Raw genomic sequence first — 20,255 nt, 5'->3', positions numbered from 1 at the left:
TGGAATGGTGATCACGAAGACCAAATCACACTCTTTGCAGATGAAGTCCTCCTCCTCCTGACGGACTCTGCGGTGAGTGACCCCGATGCCTTCTGATCCTTCAACTCTTACGGGAAGCTTCAGGCCTACACGTGAACCCGGCTAAGTCGGTCTTGGTGCCTCTGGCCCGACTCGGGACTGTGTAGCCTGGCAGAATGACATCCCAGTGCGCTGTCTCAGCTTCCGATATCTGGGTATACGGGTAGCGCTCCAGCCTGAAATCAGTTGGTCGCTTAATCTAGGCAATTTGAAGTGGAAAGCCAAAGAGGACCTCAATAAATGACAATACCTCCCATTGAACTGGATAGGTTAAATTGCCCTCTAGAAAAGGTTTATTTAGGTTATTCAGAATTTTGCAATACTCTTGAATCATCTACGGTTCCGCAAACTGCATTGGCTGTAATCATCGTTCCTCTGGCATAACTCTCGGACTTGTCTAGCCTTTATCCTTTGCCAATGCTGGATGGAGGACTGGGAATGATCAACCTTTACCTCTACTATCTTACATCTCAACTCCTGGTGATCATGATTGGTTGAGTGGAGGACGGTCTGACCGTGCCTACCAGTTGCAGTTAGCGTCCCTGGTGTTTCCTCTGATTTGGGCCATGCTGTTTGGGCCCTTGGTCCCTGCCAACACTCCTGTGGCGACCCGGATTGTTTTCTCGCCTGGAGAGCCGCACTCCAGCATACTAAATGGGAGACCACACCCATACTCCAGACCCAATTATGGCACGGCACATGGCTGCAAGAGGTGACAACGCTGGAAGGCTTTGGGAGAAGGGACCTCATTGGTATAACGCAATTGGATGACATATGGTCCGGGACCCACCTTCCAGGAGCTTCAAGAAACCTATGTTCTCACCTCTTCACTATTCTATAAATACCTCAACTGCTGCATGCACTTCATGTTCACAAACCCTGTGATGCCTCCCCCCCAATCCCAACCCCCCCTTCCCCCCAACCCCCCACTCCCCCCAAATCAATTAAAACAATTCTTTACATAAAAAATGAATTATAAATTAAACAGAATTCAGATTTTATTTAAAAAACTTTCCACCCTAGTCCTCGACAAACCCAACAACCTGCTACTAAATTACCAATCTCTAATCAAACAAAAAACAAATATTTTTTAAAACACTTGCAAACTATGCGAAAAGAAAATGAATATGAATATTACAACACTAAATACAATTTATTAAACTAATTTAAAAAAATACGGTCAGGCTGAACCCAAGCTATGCCTTGGGGTCCTTTCTGCAGAACCACAAGAGGACAAGGAACACTAGATCTGCTCCCACCTCACAAAGTCACTGATCCAGAGGTGGGTGGCAGACAGAGGACAACTTAAATGCTGAGTAGCTTGGAAATGGGGAGACACAATAACTGCAGTGCCAAGGATTACCAGACTTCATATATTTCCAAGAGTGTGACCTTAACTGTTAAAAGCAGCAGCTCTGAAGCATGAAAAGGATAGAGATTAGAGATAGTGTTGAAATGTTTCTGATGTGCAGAGGTCATAAAGGCCAACAGATGAGAGCGGTCATGCTGTAGCAATTTAATGGAAGCCCAGGTGTAGAGGAACTGATAAGTCTGTGGTGAGTCAATTAAAAAAGGTTTAGAAAGATAGGGGGGGGGAGATAAGGAGAAGGTGGATGGGGTGGCCATTAGATCACTTATGTTTTTTTTTAGCCTGTAGAGGACTATATCACTTCTTGACGTGTGGGGTGGAAGGGGCTATCAGACAATAAGAACCAATTTTACAGGTGCGATAGATGACAGCTTGCAAGTGAGATCAAGTATTTTTCCATGATTTGAGGTGGAAAGGGGTCTAAGAGCTGCAGCAGAGGTTGAGTGAGTGAAGAATGGGGGAATGTTCAGCTGTAGGGGAGCAAAGCACTGTAGATAATGACAAGTGAGTCAGGGGAAGCTCCAGCCAAGTGACTTGGTTTTATTTTGAGGAGGATTCCGGATAATTTGAATTACCGCAAATATGAAGGTAGCATTTATTCCCCTGCGAATGAGACTGAATGCTCCATTACTGGCTGAGGCAGGCATGTGAGAGAATTCAGGGTAAACATAAAGCTGTGCCCCTGTAACTGAAGGGGCACAAAAGGTTCTCAGGAGAGGAATATTTTGTGGACAGTAGGGTAGAGCGGCGGCAGAGAGCCTGTGTAGAACTATCACTAAAGCTTTCGGTTTTTCCACCATATTCAGAGACCACATATCCACAATGGTGGCGGTGACCCAGGGTCAATGCCTGGCTAGAGATGTGGTAGGAAGAGTTGCAGAGTGAGTGTAGGGTTCTTCTGCATAAGTTAAAAGATTTGGTGAGGAGATCAGGGAAGAAAGGAGTGATTTGGTGGCCATGATTCTCGCAGAGACAGATAGATTCAGGACTTCTTTTGCATTTTGCGTGCATTTGGGTAGTATTTTATTGGTTTCACTTCATAATACCCCACCCTAGTAAGTTAGATAATCCCCTCAGCTGGTACTTGCTTTTAGTAAAATGTTTAACAAAATGTAAAAACAAATTATGATTCTTTGTTTTATACTTAACCTATATTGAACTGCACTATCTTTATGCCTGTCCTCACCACACTTCAGAAGGAAGCTTTACACATGAACACAGACACCAAAGGTCTAACATTATTTGCGGCTTCAGAGCCTAAAAATGTCAGCCAAACAACTGCTTTAGTTAGCATAACAAAATAAAGTGACTCACAGAAGAAGCATTCTTCTCCTAAAAAGGACTGCTGTCTCACCAATGCTGTGGGAACAGTAGCCATGTGGCCTTGAGTAATTGTTATTTAAGAACGGATTCTGTGATGAGCACCAATACAATGATGCAAGGAAAGTGCGTCGTTTTTATCAAGCTAACATGTTTGTTCACCAAGAATGATACCCGAGGGGAAGGGAGAGGAAAGACATTTTCAACCAACTAGAGGGTGAAAACAATGGGAAAAAATCCATTACAAAACTTCCGATCCACTACCAAAATTTTAAGAGAAGCAGTACCTTCTAGACACTGTCCCTTGAAATACACTTTCTGTTCAAGGCGGAATTTTTCCATCTGCTCCGCTGAGGAGAAGTTTAACTCCCGGGACACAGCCTTGCACTTCAGAATCTTCTTAGGAACACGAGCTGATAAGAAATAAAGAACAAAATACACCATCAGCCAGTGCGAGACATCAACTAAAAATAACTTGCAACCTAGATTAGACAGAATCTGCTGTGTTTTTTAGGTGAGACGCACAGCTTTACCAGTCTGAGTTCAGAAGATCACAGATGCTGTAGGTACCATGTATCCCATTCACCAGACGTTTGTGGATTGCACCGGTCACTCATGGCATTTTAAAAACTGTTGTTGCACACAGGCATAAGTCGTTCTTTGGTGGTGTAGTAAGTAGAGTCCACAGAGGCAGGGGCTCAGCTTCATTTCTAGAATTTGTTTTAGACCTGGATGCTGTTCTAAAGATACTCACCATTTCACTTTTCCAAATTCAGTCCAACTGCTTGCTTGCTGTGCAGTTTGACAGGTGCTCTGTAACGCCTGGAACCAGTGCTATGGAGAGTTTCCGAATGTCAAGTAGTGACAACCGCCCAACAGACTCCTATTAGGAGTCTCAGTTAACAGCATGTTAGCTCCAATTCAACAGTGTAGGACAATAGGACGTGTAATTGATCGTGATCTGGTGCACTTTCATCCAGAGGCCACTGAAGAACAAGTTACGTATCTTTGGTAACAATATATCTGTAAGAGACACATATTAGTTATAGATTCCTTACCTTAGAATTACCCCCAGGTGGCAGACTGGATCCGGAGAATTTTTTCTCTTAGCAGTACCCCTGCACGTCGGTAGGTGGCGTCTGTCGGTCACGGTATCTACTTAGACGCCACCCCTGCGCGCTGACGTCCGTTCTTTTACACGACATTCGACGCCAGAAGCGCAGAGCCATGCAAGACACTGACCACTGGTGCACAAAACTAGGGCCCTAAAAGGGAGTTTCTTACTCTATAAGTCAGTTTGCAGAACGGGGATAATGGGTGGGGCAGTAAGGAATCTATAACTAATATACGTCTCTTACAGATATATCGCTACCGAAGGTAAGGAACTTATTCATCTGAAAGAGACTATTCGTTATAGATTCCTTACCTTAGAACAGATACCCCAGCAATACTAACCCTGGAGGTGGGTCTGCGAACTAAGATCACACCAGAAAGTCCTGGAGAACTGAACGGCCAAAGAAGCGGTCTCTCTGGAATGGACTATCCAGGCAGTAATGTTGAGTGAACGTGTGCAGAGATGCCCATGTGGCTGCCTGGCAGATGTCATGAAGGGGGACTCCACATCCCAAAGCAGTGGTGGCTGCCGTCGCCCTGGTGGAATGGGCACGCAGTCCTACCGGAGGCTCCTTTTTCGCCAAGGAGTAATAGATCTTAATGCAAAGGACAACCCATCGAGAGATGGTCCGTTTTTGCACGGCCCAACCTTTCTTGGTGCCCACATAGCCAACGAAGAGTTGATCGTCCACCCGGATTAGTTGTATGTGATCCAAATAAAATGATAACGCACATTTTGGATCCAGACGGTGGAGTCTCTCCTCCTCCTTTGAAGGATGCGGGGGCGGGAAGAAGGTGGGCAAAGTGATTGTCTGTAATTTGTGGCAAGAGGTAACCACTTTGGGAAGAAAAGAAGGTCTAGTTCTAAGGAAAACCTTGTCTGGATGGAAAGTAAGGAAGGGAAGTTTAGAAGATAGAGCCTGAAGCTCACTCATCCACCCTGTGAGCAGAGGCGATGGCAACCAGAAAAGCAGTCTTTAAAGGTCAAGAGTCTGAGAAGTGGCTTGAGAGGAGCACACATAAGGTAAGTTAAGACCAGATTCAAGTCACACCGGGGCATTACGAAAGGAATAGGAGGAAAGAGGTCAGTAATGCCCTTAAGAAACCTATTAACAATAGGGGATTTGAAAAGAGAGGGCTGATCAGGAAGGCGAAAAAAGGCCAAAATGGCCGAAAGACAGCTTTTAAAAGGTGCCAGAGCAGTGCCCTGCTGGGCCAAAGATGGAATGAAGAGGAGAACCTCTGAAAGAGGGGCAGAAAGGGGATCCATAGTCTTAGCTGTGCACCATGCCACAAATTTGTTCCATCTACAGGCTTATACCGTTTTAGTGGAGGGACGTCAGGCTGTCAAGATGATATTACGGACATCAGGAGGAAGGTCAAAAGCGGTCAACTGTCACCGCTCAATCTCCACACAAGGAGGTGGAGGTTGTCCAGGTTCAGGTGGAGGATCGGAGGCTCGATGGCCATGTTCAGAGCTCTGGATACCAGACTCCTCGTGCCCAGTCCAGAGCCACAAGAATGACTTTGGCCCGGTTGCACTTTATCTTCTTCAGCACTCTGGGCAGAAGTGGTATAGGCGGAAAGGCATATAGACGACCGCAATTCCACTCGCGGTGAAAAGCGTCGCAGAGCGAGTGCAGTCTGAATTTCCAATGCGAATAACTGCTGACAATGCGCATTCTCTTTGGTGGCAAACAGACCTAACCAAGGCTCTCCCCACTGCTGAAAGAGACCTTGCACCGCCTCCGAGTGAAGATGCCATTCGTGATCCATCATGCACCAGCGGCTGAGATAGTCTGTCCTGGCGTTCAGAGAACGTGCCAGGTGTTGGTCCACCAGGGACATGCCCTGATGTTCCAGCCACGTCCAAAGGCGAAGAACCTCTTGACATAGGTTCCAAGACCCCACCACACTTGTTGCAGTACCACATGGCGGTGGTGTTGTCCGTGAACAGCTGCACTACCCTTCTTCTGACAGAAGGAAGGAATGCCTTCGGTGCAAGACGAATTGCCCGGAGCTCCAGAAGGTTGATGTAGAGCCCGGACTCCGCCAGAGACCCGAGACCGCAGATCTCCGCCTCTCCCATGTGGCCACCCAATCCCAGGAGTGACGCATCTGTTACCACTGTGAACTCTGGTAGGGGAAGGGAGAGGGATCTGCCGTTGACCCAATACTGGTCAGTTAGCCATCACTTCAATTGGTGTGCAGTGCCCTCCGCAATCTGGACACAAACGGAAAGATTACCCGAATTCTGCGCCCACTGGAACTTCAGGTCCCACTGCAGGGCCCGCATATGCCACTTGGCACGATCCATCAGTAGCCTCAAGGTCATTCTCACCAAAATCCGGGATAGAGGCTGAAACATCGGTATCATAGTCTGAATATCCTGAACTTGCTGCTCGGGAGGATAAGCCCGAAACTGCACTGTATCCAAAACTGCTTTGATGAAAAGGAGCTTCTGAAAGGGAATCGGGTGGGACTTTGGCACGTTGAAAGTGAACCCCAGCAAGTGCAGGAGGTCCGCCGTTGACTGTAGGTGGGAGACGACAGCCTGGGGTGAGCTCGCCTTCAACAGCCAGTCGTCGAGATAGGGGAAGACTGGAACCCCTAATCTACGCATACAAGCTGCAACCACCGCCATTTTCGTGAAAACCCGAGGGGCGCTGGTAAGGCCAAAGGGGAGCACGGAAAAATGAAAATGCTGGTGGCCTGCGTTGAACCGTAGGTAACGCCTCTGAGTTGGCAGGACGGGGATGTGGAAATAAGCATCCTGCAAGTCTAATGCTACCATCCAGTATCCAGGGTCGAGGGCAGACAGGACCTGACCTAATGTCAACATTTTTTACTTCTCTTTACGGAAGATAAGCAGGCCTTTGTCCTTCTTGGGTACCAGGAAGCAGTGGCAATAACCACAACCTACTTCTGGCACAGAGACTTGAGCAACTTCCTGACGGAGAAGGGCCAAGTGATCCTCTGACATGTAATGGAATGTTGGTGGCATAGAGGGAGTGGTATTCTCAAATGGGAAGGAGTAGCCCTTTCGGACTATCTGCAAAACCCACCTGTCCGACGTGATGTTGTGCCAGTGGGGGAGGTGATGGCGGATCCTGCCACCCACTGGCAACTGGTGGCCCTGAAAGGTTGGACTAGGAAGGTTTGGAGGCAGCTGCAGGGGGGGGGCATTGGTGGTCTGGCACGCCCTCTGGTCCTCGGAGCCACAAAGCTGGGTCCCACGTCCCCAGCTGCGCAGAGGCTGGGTCACTTGCAAGGGCCTGTGGCCCTGGGTGGAGCGTGGTGGGGCACCCTTCCATCGCCACAAAAGGGGTGAAAGGCAGACTGCTTGGGGTGAGAAGTCGCTGCAAGGCCCAAGGACCTAGCTGTAGCTCTAGAGTCCTTGAAGCGCTGAAGTGCGTTGTCTGCCTAGTCGCCAAACAGGTGACGGCCATCAAACGGCATGTCCAAAAGGGTACATTGGACATCCCCAGAGAAGCCAAAGGTCCTCAGCCAGGCTTAGCCTCTCAGGGCTACTGATGTGGGAATCATCCTACCCAACGAGTCGGCAGTATCCAGTCCACACCGGATGGTGAACGACCCTCAGCAACAGCGTGGGCGAGCACGACCTGGGCCTCCTCCGGGCACTGTGGCAGCACTTGCGCAACTGTGTCTCACACTGAATGTGTGTAAAGGCCCGAGAGACATACGGTGTTCACAGACTGCAGTCCTAAGCGGGCAGAAGAAAACATCTTCCCAAGATGGTCCAGCTTCTTGGATTCCCTATCTTGGGGAGCTGTATGGAAAAGCACTTCCGTTCAAAGATGAGGCTTGGACCACCAAGCTATTGGGGGTAGGGTGTTGAGAGAGGAAAAGTGGGTTGCTCGGTGCCAGGCGGTGGCGTCGGGCAGTCATCCTATCCACAGAAGCCCCTGTGCCTGACATGGACCAGGCACCCAGGAGGACGTCAGTGAGAGCCTCATTGAAAGGCAGCAAGGGATCCGAAGAGGCTGCTGTCGGCTGAAGCCCCTCGATCAGGAGGTTATTCCTGACCGGCACCGTACGAAGCTTAAAGCCCAAGACCTCAGCCGCCCTACGCAACACCACAGCGTAGGAATCTCCCTCCTCCGTAGCCACATCGGGGGAGAAAGCATACCAAGTTCTGAGTAAGGATCCAGACCACTGGCATCACCCAACTCCTCTCTCCAGCCCGGCTCTTCAAGCTGGTTTGCCAGAGGGTCAACAGACCCCTCCTAGTCCTCCTCACCTTCCTCTGGCGGCAACTCAGGGCGATAAGGATCGCTAGGGAAGAACAGTGGTACAAAAGTACCCTGCGGCGCCAGTGCCGGTCGATGCCGGTCCGGCTCCATGTCCAAGTTGAGGGGGAAGGCCAGGGCCGACGCCGACCGCGGACGCAACCGGCATCAGGTGGCAGAGGAGTCGTCAGAGGGATCGGCACCGGAGACGGTACAGTGAGGTCGACCGGCACTGATCCGGATCCAGGCAATGGATCCTTGGGGGCCCTGTGGCACCGAGGCCGGAGCCACCGACATCGAAGGCCTAGAGCCCTTAGCTGAGTCCGCAGGCCCGAAGGCGCGCTGGCGGAGTCGGGCTGCCCAAAGATGGAATGGAGGGCTTTGTAAAAGGCAAGAAGCTGGGCAGGGGACGCTCCGGCCCCCGGGAAGGGAGGGAAGCTTGGAGCCGTCCCAGCAGGCTCCAAGGATGGAGCCGGAGGACGACGACCTGCCGCGTCAGTCAAAGGTCGGAGAGAAGGCAAAGAGCAATGATACTTCTTCGCCTCCTTCTTGTGCTTCGACTTACCTGATGACGAAGACTTCGATAAGGAATGATGGTGGTGGATTTGCGACCGGTCCTGCGACCTTCCTCTTGACCAGGACCTCGAGCGGCGCAGAGCTGACTGCCGGGCCTCCAGAAGCTTTCCAGGACCGCTCCCACAAAGACTTCGGGTTCATGGCCTGACAGTTGGAGCACGACTTCGGGTCATGGTCTCGCTCCAAGCACCAGATGCACACGAGGTGCGGTTCCGTGACAGATATCAGCTTGTGACAGTAGTCACAAGGTTTGAAGCCGGTCCAACGATGGGACATCCCTACATGCACCAGGAGTCAAACGACTCGAAAAAGATGTTGACAAAAGTCGAAAAAGTTCTAGTCAAAAAGTGACTAAGGGTACCGCTCTCTCTAGATCTGCAATGGCTGGTGCAGAAAAAAAAAAAAAGAACTGACGTCAGCGCGCAGGGGCAACATCGAAGTAGATACCGCAACGTCATCTCGGCAATCACGATGCCGACGAGGAATGCAGAGTCGACTGACGCCACCTACCGACGCTCAGGGGTACTGCTAAGAGAAACAATTCTTCAGATCCAGTCTGGCGCCGGAGGGTAATTCTAAGGTAAGGAATCTATAACTAATTGTCTTTCAGATCACCCCGTCAGAAGAACAGTGTACTAAGACCCAGGACATTTCATTCAAGAGGCGGCAATCAGGGTTCAAGGTACCCAATGACAGGCCAAATCAGAAAATCTGCTTATTTTCAAGCCCGTTACATTACACAAAACATAAATCGCTGTCCTCATTTTAATTCCCCAACAGCTGGGTTGAAATTTAGAAAGCAAATGTGCTCAGTGCCTGCTGCCACAGTATTGTGACTTTATAGGGCTGCACAATCCTTGTATTACTACAAATATTGATCACAATCGCTTTATCCTGCTGATATTCGAACTTATGATGCAGAATTTGAACAAATATTTCAGGAGCAGGAATGTTAACCGATTGAGTTATCTCATCAGTTAGGAAGTCAAGTATCCATGATGAAGTAAACTTGTGGGGATCAGTTTTATGTATTTTGCATGAGAAAATGCTTGTTACCTGTAACACTGGTTCTAAGTCATAGGAATCTTTGCTGAATATTTGTAAGGTTAATGGTTGCCGCTTCCTACGATTATGGAATACATTTTACCAAAAGAAAAAAATGTTTCGGAAAAAAATTATTTTTAAAACTAACTTCAACGTATGCCTATCTAACCTGAGAGAATATTTTTCATTTTAACAATTTCTTTAAAAGAACTAAAAATTAAATCAGCATACCTATCTCTGTACTTCTGAAAGCAAACTTTACAATTCATTTAATTTTTTAAAACAGTGGACAAATAAAAGATGCCTGAATGGGCCTACATTAGTTACACACTAAGAAAAACAGTCATAAATTGCATTGTGTGCTAAAGAGGACCACTTTGGGGGGGAAATCTTAAAAAGGCAAAGAAGTGAAAAAAAGTAATAAAAACATGTGAGAAAACATGGGTGTTAGAAGGTGGTTCTGACACTATGGGCCGCCCGGATTTTTTGCTTTTGGAGCACCTAATTGTTTACCTTTTACTGTGGGGGAGCCTCATAAGTTGGGACTCACCCACAGTGAACTCAGGATGTAAGAGACTGCATGGGGATTTTACTGGTGTCCCCCTGGCTTGACCAGGCCACTGCGCAGCAGCTGGAGTAAGGGACACCGGGGTGCGCGGTCCAGGAGCAGCTACAAAGTAAATGGTGTGGCAGGACTTGTACAGAATTGGGTGGTGACATGGAATAGGCTTGATCCAGTGGGAAGAGACATACCAGGGAAAGTCAGTGTGCTTTACAGTGTTTATTCCATTCTTCTCTTATGGGGATAGGGAGCACATGGGCTAGTCCCACTTTCCTAAGGCCTACAGATTCCAGACACGCACTAAAGTCCACTGTAGCGGATGTGAAAAGAAGTGTTCTGCCGAGTCCAAAGTCATAGCTGTACTGCTTTTGGGTCATACAGGACTGTCCTATTTCTCTGAACCAGCCATAACCAGGCCCTGGCTGAGGGCTGACCTCAGCCGGATGGATTGATAACCTTTCTTCCACAAGCTAAGGCCTCCTCTCCAGGAAGAGATGATGGATGGGGCTACAGGCTCATCCATTACTAGGTGCCAGGCACCAGGCTGCACCTAGGAGGGAAGGTAGCGTGGGGGGGGAAGAGGGGGGGGGGGGAAAGAGAGGGGGGGGGGGGGGTTGGAGAGGCTTCGGAGATCATATGGCCAGAGACCCTGGACGACGCCATTTTGAACCAACCCAGGGGCTGGACAAGGAGGGAGCAGGGGCAGGGAAGTGATGTGTTGCTGTTTAATTGGACCAACAGAGACTTCCTGCCAGCCCCCTACTCAACTTTGAAAAAGTGCTTGCACAGGAAGAGAAGCTCTCTCTTGAGTGTGGTCTGCTGAAGCAGAAGGTGCTGGAGCCTGGCGCAATGGGCAGTTGGAAGGAAGAACCCTCTTACTGCCCCCAGAGTCCTGAAAAGCACCAGAAGAGTCCAGGACCAGGGCGCAGAAGCAGAGGCCTCTGCGCAGGGAGAAGAGAGGCCCAGGAGAGCCAATGAAGACAGATCCCTGCTGAATCCACCCTCTTGTGGAGAGTGCTCCCAGTGGCGGGGGGGGGGGGCTACCAGGAGCAAGAAGACGTGAAAATGGGGCAGATCGGACCCCAAGGGGCTGAGATATGGCCCCCGGAAAGTAGGCCCTAAGAAGACCAACAACAAAGCGCGTGGGGCTCCACCGCCGGTCTCAGAGATGCCCCCGGGGTGGGTCAGGTCCCCGAGGGCTGCCCCCAGAAGACAGGAAACCGGAGAGCGCCGTCGCGCTCCCCGTAAAAGTGCCTGCAGGGGGGCCAGGAGCCCACCCTGGCCCCCGCCGAAAAATGAAGACGGGGAGCGCCGTCGCGCTCTCCGTGAAGGTTGGCAGGGGGGTCGGACCTGGGATCCCATCCCCGGGCCCCGAAGCCGGGGAGCACCGTCACGCTCCCCGTGAAGATGAGGAAGGCGGGAGGGTGCCAGGAGCCCACCCTGGCCCCCAGCGAAGACGGGGAGCGCCGTTGCGCTCCCCGTGAAGATGAGGAAGGCAGGGGGTGCCAGGAGCTCACCCTGGCCCCCAGCAAAGACGGAGAGCGCAGGCGCGCTCCCCGTGAAAAGGACGCAGGGGCCCGGGACCCCATCTCCGGGCCCCGAAGCTGGAGGGTGCCGTCACACACCCCCAAAGACTCGCCGGTCCTGCGGCAGCCGCCGCGTCTGCCCACCGGAGCAGGCAGACCCGAAGAGCAGTGCTGGCTCCAGCGGCCGCACACAAGAGTGCGAGCTGGGCGTCAGCCGGAGCAGCAGGGGGTGGGCTCCCCGGGCTGCCCCCACCACCAGAAGTGCCAAGGTTGCGGAGGTCCCGGTGGGACCAGGCCCCCGTGAAGGAGGAGAAGCGGTGCCAGGGGCCCAGGTGGGACCGGGCCCGAAGACTCTGCATAAGCGGCCGGGGGTGTGCTCCCCGAGCCGTCTTACTCACCTGAGGGTCCGGGTGGGACCGGACCCTCCAACAGGCAGCCAAAGTGGCCAGAGGCACAGATCGCGGCTCTCCCCGTCGCAGCGGGAGAGCAGCTGCTGCTATAATATTCATAAGCTGGAGCCTAAAGCGCCCCATAATGCCTTGCAGGGCATGGGGAAATCGATCGTTGTTGGCGTTTTGGTGGCCCCCAGAGGAGAGGGGTCCCCCTCAATGGTGAAAAGGAGCTGGGGGGAGCTGCTGGGGAAGCGCAGCCTCCCCCCCCCAAGCCACAAAGACGTCACCCCCTAAGTCCCATAGGGACTTAAAAAGAATAACCCCTCAAGGGCTCAGCCAGTATGTTAACTTCTCTTGGGCAGGAACTTTCGTTCTACAGCTGGAGGGGCGTTGAGAAGTGCATAATGGAGTGAAGGGCTGAGTAGGGGATGTCTAGAGAAGAGCATCCCCTGGAGGTGAAGAGGTGTAATTGCACTGCAATGCATTTACTAATGGATATTTCTTTTAGGGGGACTGAAGTTCATGTGTTCAATGTGAAGTACTGGTGAAAGGTGATGTCATAAGCAAAGTGTGGTTATGTGGCCAGACTTTCCTGCTAGGGTGTCTGGCTGTACATGTAATCCTGTGATTTCATCTGTGATGCCTTTAGGGCTGTACTTGCAATACATTCTAATGATCCACAAATGTGCTGAGTACTGTCATTTTAAAGTGTGCTTATATTCTTGCTGCTGCACTTCGGTGAAGACCCCAGACTGCTAGCCATTAAGATATAGAGGTGCAATACTTTATGGTCAGTAGGAGATGCTCAGTCAGGGTTATGTGTCACCAAGGCAGGTGTACCCATTTTTAATGCTTGTTGAGGGGGTGGGTCGCCACTGGGATGGTGCCAGTGCGCAGGGACCACGTCCCAGGTTATGTTCAACTAATGGCATTGGGGGCAAGATGATGTACATACATGGGAGTGGTGGTACTAGACGCCACCCCCCACAGGAGGGGTAGAGAGGTTATGCAATGTCACAAAGTAATTCCAACAGCTTATGTATATTTGTAAATTGGTGCATAGTATTGAGTAGTGTGTGGGTTTAATAAATGTACTCTTGAAGGAGCGCTAGGTGGCGCCCATCAAGATGGCCGCACCGAGGTGAGGCTCCAGGATGCCCGACCCCTCGCATCCGTCCTACATCCTTCGGAGCCGTCCTAGGTCCGACCTAATGCTCGCCGAGGGCGGAGGACTTGCTGCCCCACCTCCGTTGAAGTTTTCTGCCGCCTACGAGTCGCCGGAGCGGAGATAGACGGCCCGTGAGACGCGCCGGTGGCGGGGACGCACTCGGCCGGTTCCTCGGCCGGCAGTGCGCTTCAGGAAAGCCTGCGGCGTGCCACGAGGGGCGGAGGCCGCGAAATCGTCAACGGCTGACCGGGAGGCGGAGGAGCCTCCGGAATGCGACCGGAGCGGGCACGAAACTTCAAGTAAGCTGGGGGGGGGGAGGGGGGAGACGGTGGATGGTGCGCACCCCCGGAGCTGCTGCAAGATGGAGGCTCACGAAAGGCGTCGGCGCAGCCCTGCCCGGCGGGCGGATCAGCCCGAGCTGTGTGGTGCTGCGTTAGGTGGGCCCGACGAGAGGACTGAGTCCGGATCTTGCTGGTGCTGACGCCCGCTTCCCCCCTTGGATGCCAGACATGGTCTGCTGCCGCCTGAGGGAGGTGATTCCTCCCGGCCCCTCATTTACCTGCCTGGGCTGCCCACGTGGGGGACTCTGACACCTGCCATAGTCCCCACGTGCCTCCCCCAAGTCTCAGATGGGAGCTTGAGGTACCGACGGAAAGCTTCTAACACCATTGGATGAGTGTTTATGCTGATACATTCAGCCTTCCCTTGTCTCATTTTTCGAGCATTGGAATACTACACCTTGGGAGCACTGACTGGCCCCTTCCCAATTTTTCCAGCGTGACATTTGCTGCTGATGCTGGTGTAAGCCCTTCCCCCGGTCCTGATGAAGACCCCAACCCCAAGCAAACCAATTTGCTGGCTCTAACAGGGGTCGAAACGTCGACTTTTTCATTTCCTCAATCAACACAGGAGATTGTCAGTGAATGTACAACTGCTGTCTTAGTCTGTGTTATCTAATTTAAGTTTTGTGGCCATTTAACTGGCAGGTCAGGTTCTTCAATTGAATTGTGGATGTTCCTAAATCTTTCACAACCTCCCTCCCTCACTACGCCCTGCACTAATCCCTAAAATCCTGCACTTATCACGTACCTTACACCAAGATACTTTTGAAAATGTTGATATTGTGATGCTTTTGGCGCTGTGTTGAATTACTGATCCTTTTGTTGGACTGAGAAACTAGACATTAAATAATGTGCATACATGCAAGTAACAGGTGTTGTCGTAAAATTTGTTTGTATTGCTAACAGATGTATGGCTTTTTTACATTTCTAAATGTGTTTCCACTGTGACAGTTTTTTGTGTACATAGTCCCCACGTGCAGCGCTGTGGAGTTCACCCGGCGCCTGTAGCGCCAGGGTGGGGGACAGTTGTGCCAGACCTTCTGAGTTGCGCCACTGCCTGGGCGCCATCGCCGTCGGCGGGGAGGCCCATCACGTCTCGTCACCCTTGCTCAGTGCCGCGCTTGGACTGGTGGCCGCGAGAATCCTGGCTGTGTGGGCCGTGCTCGTGACCCAGAGCGGGGGACGGCGCTTCAGAGGCCCGTGGGCTGCGCGCTGTGGGACGGCCTTTGCGGGCGAAGACTGAGGTGAGGCCTGTGGTGCGGGGAGGGCGGCTCGGCCCGGATCTGGCTGGCGGGGGTGTGTGCTGAACGGACTTGGGGCGCTCCCTTGCTGGGGCTGGGGGGCCCCCATCCCCCCTCTTCCTTATCCTCTGCATCCCCGTTCTTGGCCCGGATTGAGGAACTGTTTCGCTTGGCGGGCGGGAGCAGCCTGCTGGTCCGCTGCAGGGGCCATCGTGCCTGGCGCACGCTCCTTGGGCCCACCATGGGCAAAGAAAGAGGCCCCAGACCGCCGGCGGCGTCCCACCAGACGAGGATTGATCAGTTTGCGAGCTCGGAACCACCGGGTGCGGGCGGAGGGGAGGCACCGGCCCCGAACAAGGACTTGGCGACTATCCTGCAGGCCATTGACGCCTCTCGCACATCCTTGGAGGGGATGGTTGGGGGAGGTGAAGGTGGACGTCGCGCTCTTGCGGTAAGACCTCCGCAACGCCACGGCCCGCATTACCGAAACAGAGTCCCGGATCTCCACGGTGGAGGATGACATTCGCCAGCTGCAGGACCAGGTCAGAGAGCTCACCACCCACTCCAAGGAGCTGCACCGACGGGCAGAGGACGCCGAAAACCGCGCCCGCCACAACAACCTCCGCCTGGTGGGCTTTCCGGAGGGGGTCGAGTCTGGCCGAGCCGACGACTTCCTAGAAACCTGGTTTAGGTCGTGGATGCCGGCGGCCAATCTGTCAACCTGGTTCGTGGTGGAGAGGGCGCACTGGTCGCTTGCGGCCAAGCCTCCTGTGGGAGCCACCCCGCGCCCCTTTATTCTTAAAATCCTCAATTTCAGGGACAGAGACGCTATCCTGCGGGAGGCGCGGGTGAGCGGCCCTTTGGCTTTCAACAACCACACCATCATGATCTTCCCGGACTACACCCGGGAGGTCCAGGAGCAACGCCGCTCCTACACGGAGGTGAAGCAGAAACTGCGCTCCCTGGGCCTCCAATACCAGCTTCAATTCCCTGCCAGCCTGCGCGTGGTTTTCCAGGGCAAGACTCTGTTCTTCGACACTCCCAGAGCGGCTTGGACTTGGCTCACCGAGGAGAGACCTCTGCGTCAGCCCAGAGGGGTATCGCCCACTAATGTGCCCCGGGCCCAGGGCGCAGCTGCGCCCCGACAACAGCGGCGTAAGAAGCGTACGCACTCCCGGCAGAGACGGGGCGCGGCGATGGCTTGGACCCGGCCTGCGAGCCTCTCTGGCAGGACAGTGAGAGACTCCTCCGCCTCATCTGGAACTTCAACTCCGGCGGCTGGGGGGTCCCGGCGCCGTCTGTCGCCTCGGCCGAGCGAGCCTCTTACCCTCCGCAACATGCAGATTGATTTGTCGGATCTATCCCGCAGCCCTGCTATATGACTTTCATATTTGTTTCCCGTATCTACCGGGGGAGGCGACGACCATGCCCGATGGCGGGGGTGGGGGGGCTCAGCAGTCTCATGTTTTCCCGTAATTACCTAGGACGCTTCCTTGGAATCCGTGCCTCAGGAGGGGTCCACCACGCTCTTCATACCCGAGCGTCCACGTTTGGGGTTCTGTGACTATTGGTTTAGTTAGGGCGACAGATGCTTCCGTTCTCGAAGTGTGGGGTGGGGGGTGGGTGTTGAGTATTTGTTGGTTGTTCCTCCTTGGGGGATTGTTTTGTTTGGTTTGGGTCTGTTTTCCACTGAGCCGCTTAGGTAACACTGTGCATCGCATGTCAACACACTGCCCCATGCGCGCTCCACTGCCGCTCGCACTGCGCCTCTTGGGCAACACTGCGCAGCGCATATCGCACCGCCTCATGCAGCCACCCATGCGCGCTCCACCGCCGCTTGCTTCCCCGCGCTGTCTGCTGGCTTCCCCTAGAGCGATGGCCGCAACCACGACGTCCCATGGCCGCTTCCCTCCAGGAGCGCTCCCCTCCCGTCGTTACCATGGATGACATAGCTCCCAAGGCTCAGATGCGCATCTTGTCTTGGAACGTGAATGGCCTACTGGACCGGCTCAAGCGCACCGCCATCCTTAAATATGTCCAGCGCACAGAGGCTGACGTGCTCCTGATTCAGGAAACTTGGCGAGAATTGCCCCTTTCTGGCGCGCTATGGGTTTGATCGGGTGTGGCACTCCGGGTTCGCGGGGGGGTCGCAGTCCTGCTGCGCCGCTCCCTCCCTTTTGTGTTTACCCGGGTGATCCATGACCCCCTTGGCGTGGGGGATTGCCGTTTGCGGCACGATTGAGGGTCGGCCGCTCAGTCTCATCTCCCTCTACGCGCCGCCTTCCGGGCTGTCTCAGGCTTTATCGCAGGCCTCATCTCTGCTGGCGACTCTCCCGCCGGGCACCGTCGTTCTTGGGGGAGACTTCAATACCGTCTTGGCCCCACAACTCGACTCCTCAGGCCCGGTTTCGGCGCCCCGAGCCACGCGGGCGAAGCTGCTGGCGGGCTGGGCGGAGGCTCAGGGCTTATTATATGCCTGGCGGGCCTGGCACCCGCACACACGGCAGTAAACTCATACCTCGGCCGCCCACCACACCCATGCGCGCATAGATGCGATTTTTGTCCCCTCCACAGATTGTGTGAGCATTCAGGACATCCGCATCCTCCCTAGGGGAATATCCGATCACTCTCCAGGTCCTCCTCGGCCTGGGACCCCCGCCCCGTGTGGCTCGTCAGATGTGGCGCCTCAATGCTTGGTTCCTCCAGGACAAGACGCTCCGCAGGGAGGTGGGGTCCGCGTTGGCGCATTACTTCAGTGACAACGATGGTTCGGTCTCCTCTGCGGGCACCCTTTGGGAGGCCTGTAAAGCCACCATCAGGGGGGCGGCCAAAGCCCATGTGGTGAGACACCGTCAGAAGCAACTCCAGTGCCTCACCGCCTGTGAGGCCCGCGCGCTGCGACTGGAGCGCTCTCTCTCCGAGTCCGGTGACCCGGCTGGGACCCGGCAACTGCGACTTCTGCGAAAAAAGATTCGGCAGCGGTCGCTTGATGCGGCTAAACTCCTCTGGCAATCCTCGCTGGCGAGGGTATACGGATGGGGCGATAAGAATGGGGCGTTGCTGCATCGGCTGGCTACCTACCCCAGGGCATCGCGCATTATCCCGGCGGTGGCCGACTCGACCGGAGTGCTCCAATCCTCCTCCGTGGCAATAGCGGAAGCTTTCACGCAGTATTACTCGCAGCTTTATCGGGGTAGGGTGTCAGACCTTTCCCTGGCCTCTTTACTTGCCACTCATGACCTGCGGCTCCCCCAGCTTAGGTCGGACGACTGGGAGAGTCTGGAGGTGCCCATTTCTCCCGAGGAGATTGGGGAAACGATAGGGCGCACGGCCGCCGGGAAGACCCCGGGACCGGACAGCCTCCCCCAGCAGTTTTATGCCGCTTACAAAGAGCACCTGGTCCCGCGGTTGGGTGCCCTCTACGCTGAAGCGGTCACCAGGGGCTCCTTCCCTCCGGAAGCCGACATAGCCACGATTGTGGTCCTGCCTAAGTCTACGCCGCCTCCTTGTGATCGGTCGGCCTATCGGCTGATCTCTCTTATCAACACTGACATCAAGCTTTACGCAGCGGTCCTGGCCCAGAGGCTCCGGCCCTTCTTGTCGTCCTTGGTGCATCCGGACCAGTGCGGCTTTATGCCGGACCGGGGCACTCGTCATTGCCTTAGTCGCCTTCACGTGGCCCTTGCCCATCGCCAGCGCATATCTCCCTACCTTTCCCTCCTGCTCGCAGATTTCGAGAAAGCTTTCGATTTGGTTGGGTGGTCCCACTTGTTCGACGTCCTGGCCCACATGGGTTTCGGTCCCAAGTTTGCTGGAATGGTACGGGTCCTTTACGCGCACCCCCGTGCCAGAGTGCTGGTCAATGGGGCACTGTCGAGACCGTTTCGGATCGGCCGAGGAACGCGGCAGGGATGTCCGCGTTCGCCCCTCGTTTTGCACTTGCAATGGAGCCCCTCGTTGCCTTGATCCGAGCGGTCCCTCTCCTTCGGGGCTGGGAATGGCCGGGTCTCGAGCCGGACAGAAAAGCCCTCTACGCGGACGATGTCCTGCTGTACCTTAGTGACCCGGCGCGCTCAGGGCCGCGCGCACTCCAAATCTTGGGCCGCTTTGGCCGCGCGTCTGGCCTCTACCTAAACCCGCGTAAATCGGTCCTTGTGCCCCTGCACCCCTCCCGGGAGTGCTTTGATTGGCAGGACTCTATTCCCCTCCGCCTGTTGTCTTTCAGGTACCTGGGCATCTGGGTTTCTCTTCTCCCGGAATTGAGCTGGGCTCTTAATGTGACCCCCCTGGTCAAGAAAGCCAAGATAGACCTGGCGCGATGGCAAGCGCTCCCGCTCAATCCGCTGGGGCGGGTGGCGCTACACAAAATGATGATTCTCCCCCGGTTCCTTTATGTATTGCAGAATGTCCCCGTTTCCTTCCCGAAGCCTTGGTTTCGCGAGCTAGATGGGTTGGCGACCAGATTTCTTTGGGGTGGCGGGAGACCGCAGCTGGCCCTGTCGGTCTGTCGCCTGCCTACCTTTGATGGAGGGCTAGGCATGACCAATCTCTACCTCTACTACCTGGCCACCCGCCTTCTGGTCGTTCATGATTGGTTCGGGGGGGGGGATGGTCTGACCCGGCCTATAGAGTGGAGTTAGATGCCCTGGGTTTCTCCCGTCTACAAGACCGCCTGTATGGGGCCCCCATCCCCACCTCCTGTCCCGACATCACCAAGGCGGTCTTCCTGGCTTGGAGAGCGGCGCTCCGCCATACCCGGTGGACCAGGAGGCTGACCCGCGCCACCCCCGTCTGGCATGGGACATGGATGCGGGAGGTTGCGGACATGGAGGGTTTTAAATCTTGGGATCTACTCGGCATCTCCCAACTGGGGGACGTCTGGCGGGGGGGGGGGGGGGGGGGTCGCATGTGCTCATTCTTGGAATTACAGGCGCGCTTCTCCCTCCACTCGTCTCAATTTTACAGATACCTCCAGCTGCGACATGCCATACGCACCTACACCCCACTAGATATTAGACTGCCAGACCACAGCCCCCCGGAGGCTCAGGTCCTGTTGGGTAACCTGGGAAGGGGGGGGGGGGGGGGGGGGTATCTCCAGGATACACTGTTCCCTTGTCAATAATACCCCCACGCCCCGGGAGGGCCTGAGGGAGACCTGGGAGGAGTGGGTGGGTCCCCTGGACGAAGTCGACTGGCGAGATGCCCTCATGGCCAACAGGCTGGTGACGACCTCTGCTAAACTGAGGATTATTCAAATGTATTACCTCCACACTGC

At 54.2% G+C, this 20,255-nt stretch overlaps 1 protein-coding gene across 1 annotated transcript in view; it reads right to left on the bottom strand.

The window, feature by feature from the left end:
- Positions 1-20,255, bottom strand: part of PDE6D (phosphodiesterase 6D) — a 135,140-nt gene that overhangs the window by 18,242 nt on the left and 96,643 nt on the right. Inside the window, exon 3 of the mRNA XM_085635700.1 lies at positions 3,055-3,180. Within this exon, the coding sequence (XP_085491826.1) occupies positions 3,055-3,180 (126 nt within the window). The remainder of the gene's footprint in view (positions 1-3,054; positions 3,181-20,255) is intronic.

The sequence above is a fragment of the Triturus cristatus genome, chromosome 11 (genome assembly GCF_964204655.1).
Source record: "Triturus cristatus chromosome 11, aTriCri1.1, whole genome shotgun sequence".
Taxonomy (NCBI): Eukaryota; Metazoa; Chordata; class Amphibia; order Caudata; family Salamandridae; genus Triturus; species Triturus cristatus.
Note: the sequence above shows the minus strand (reverse complement) of the source record. Positions and strands in the feature narration are given on the sequence as shown.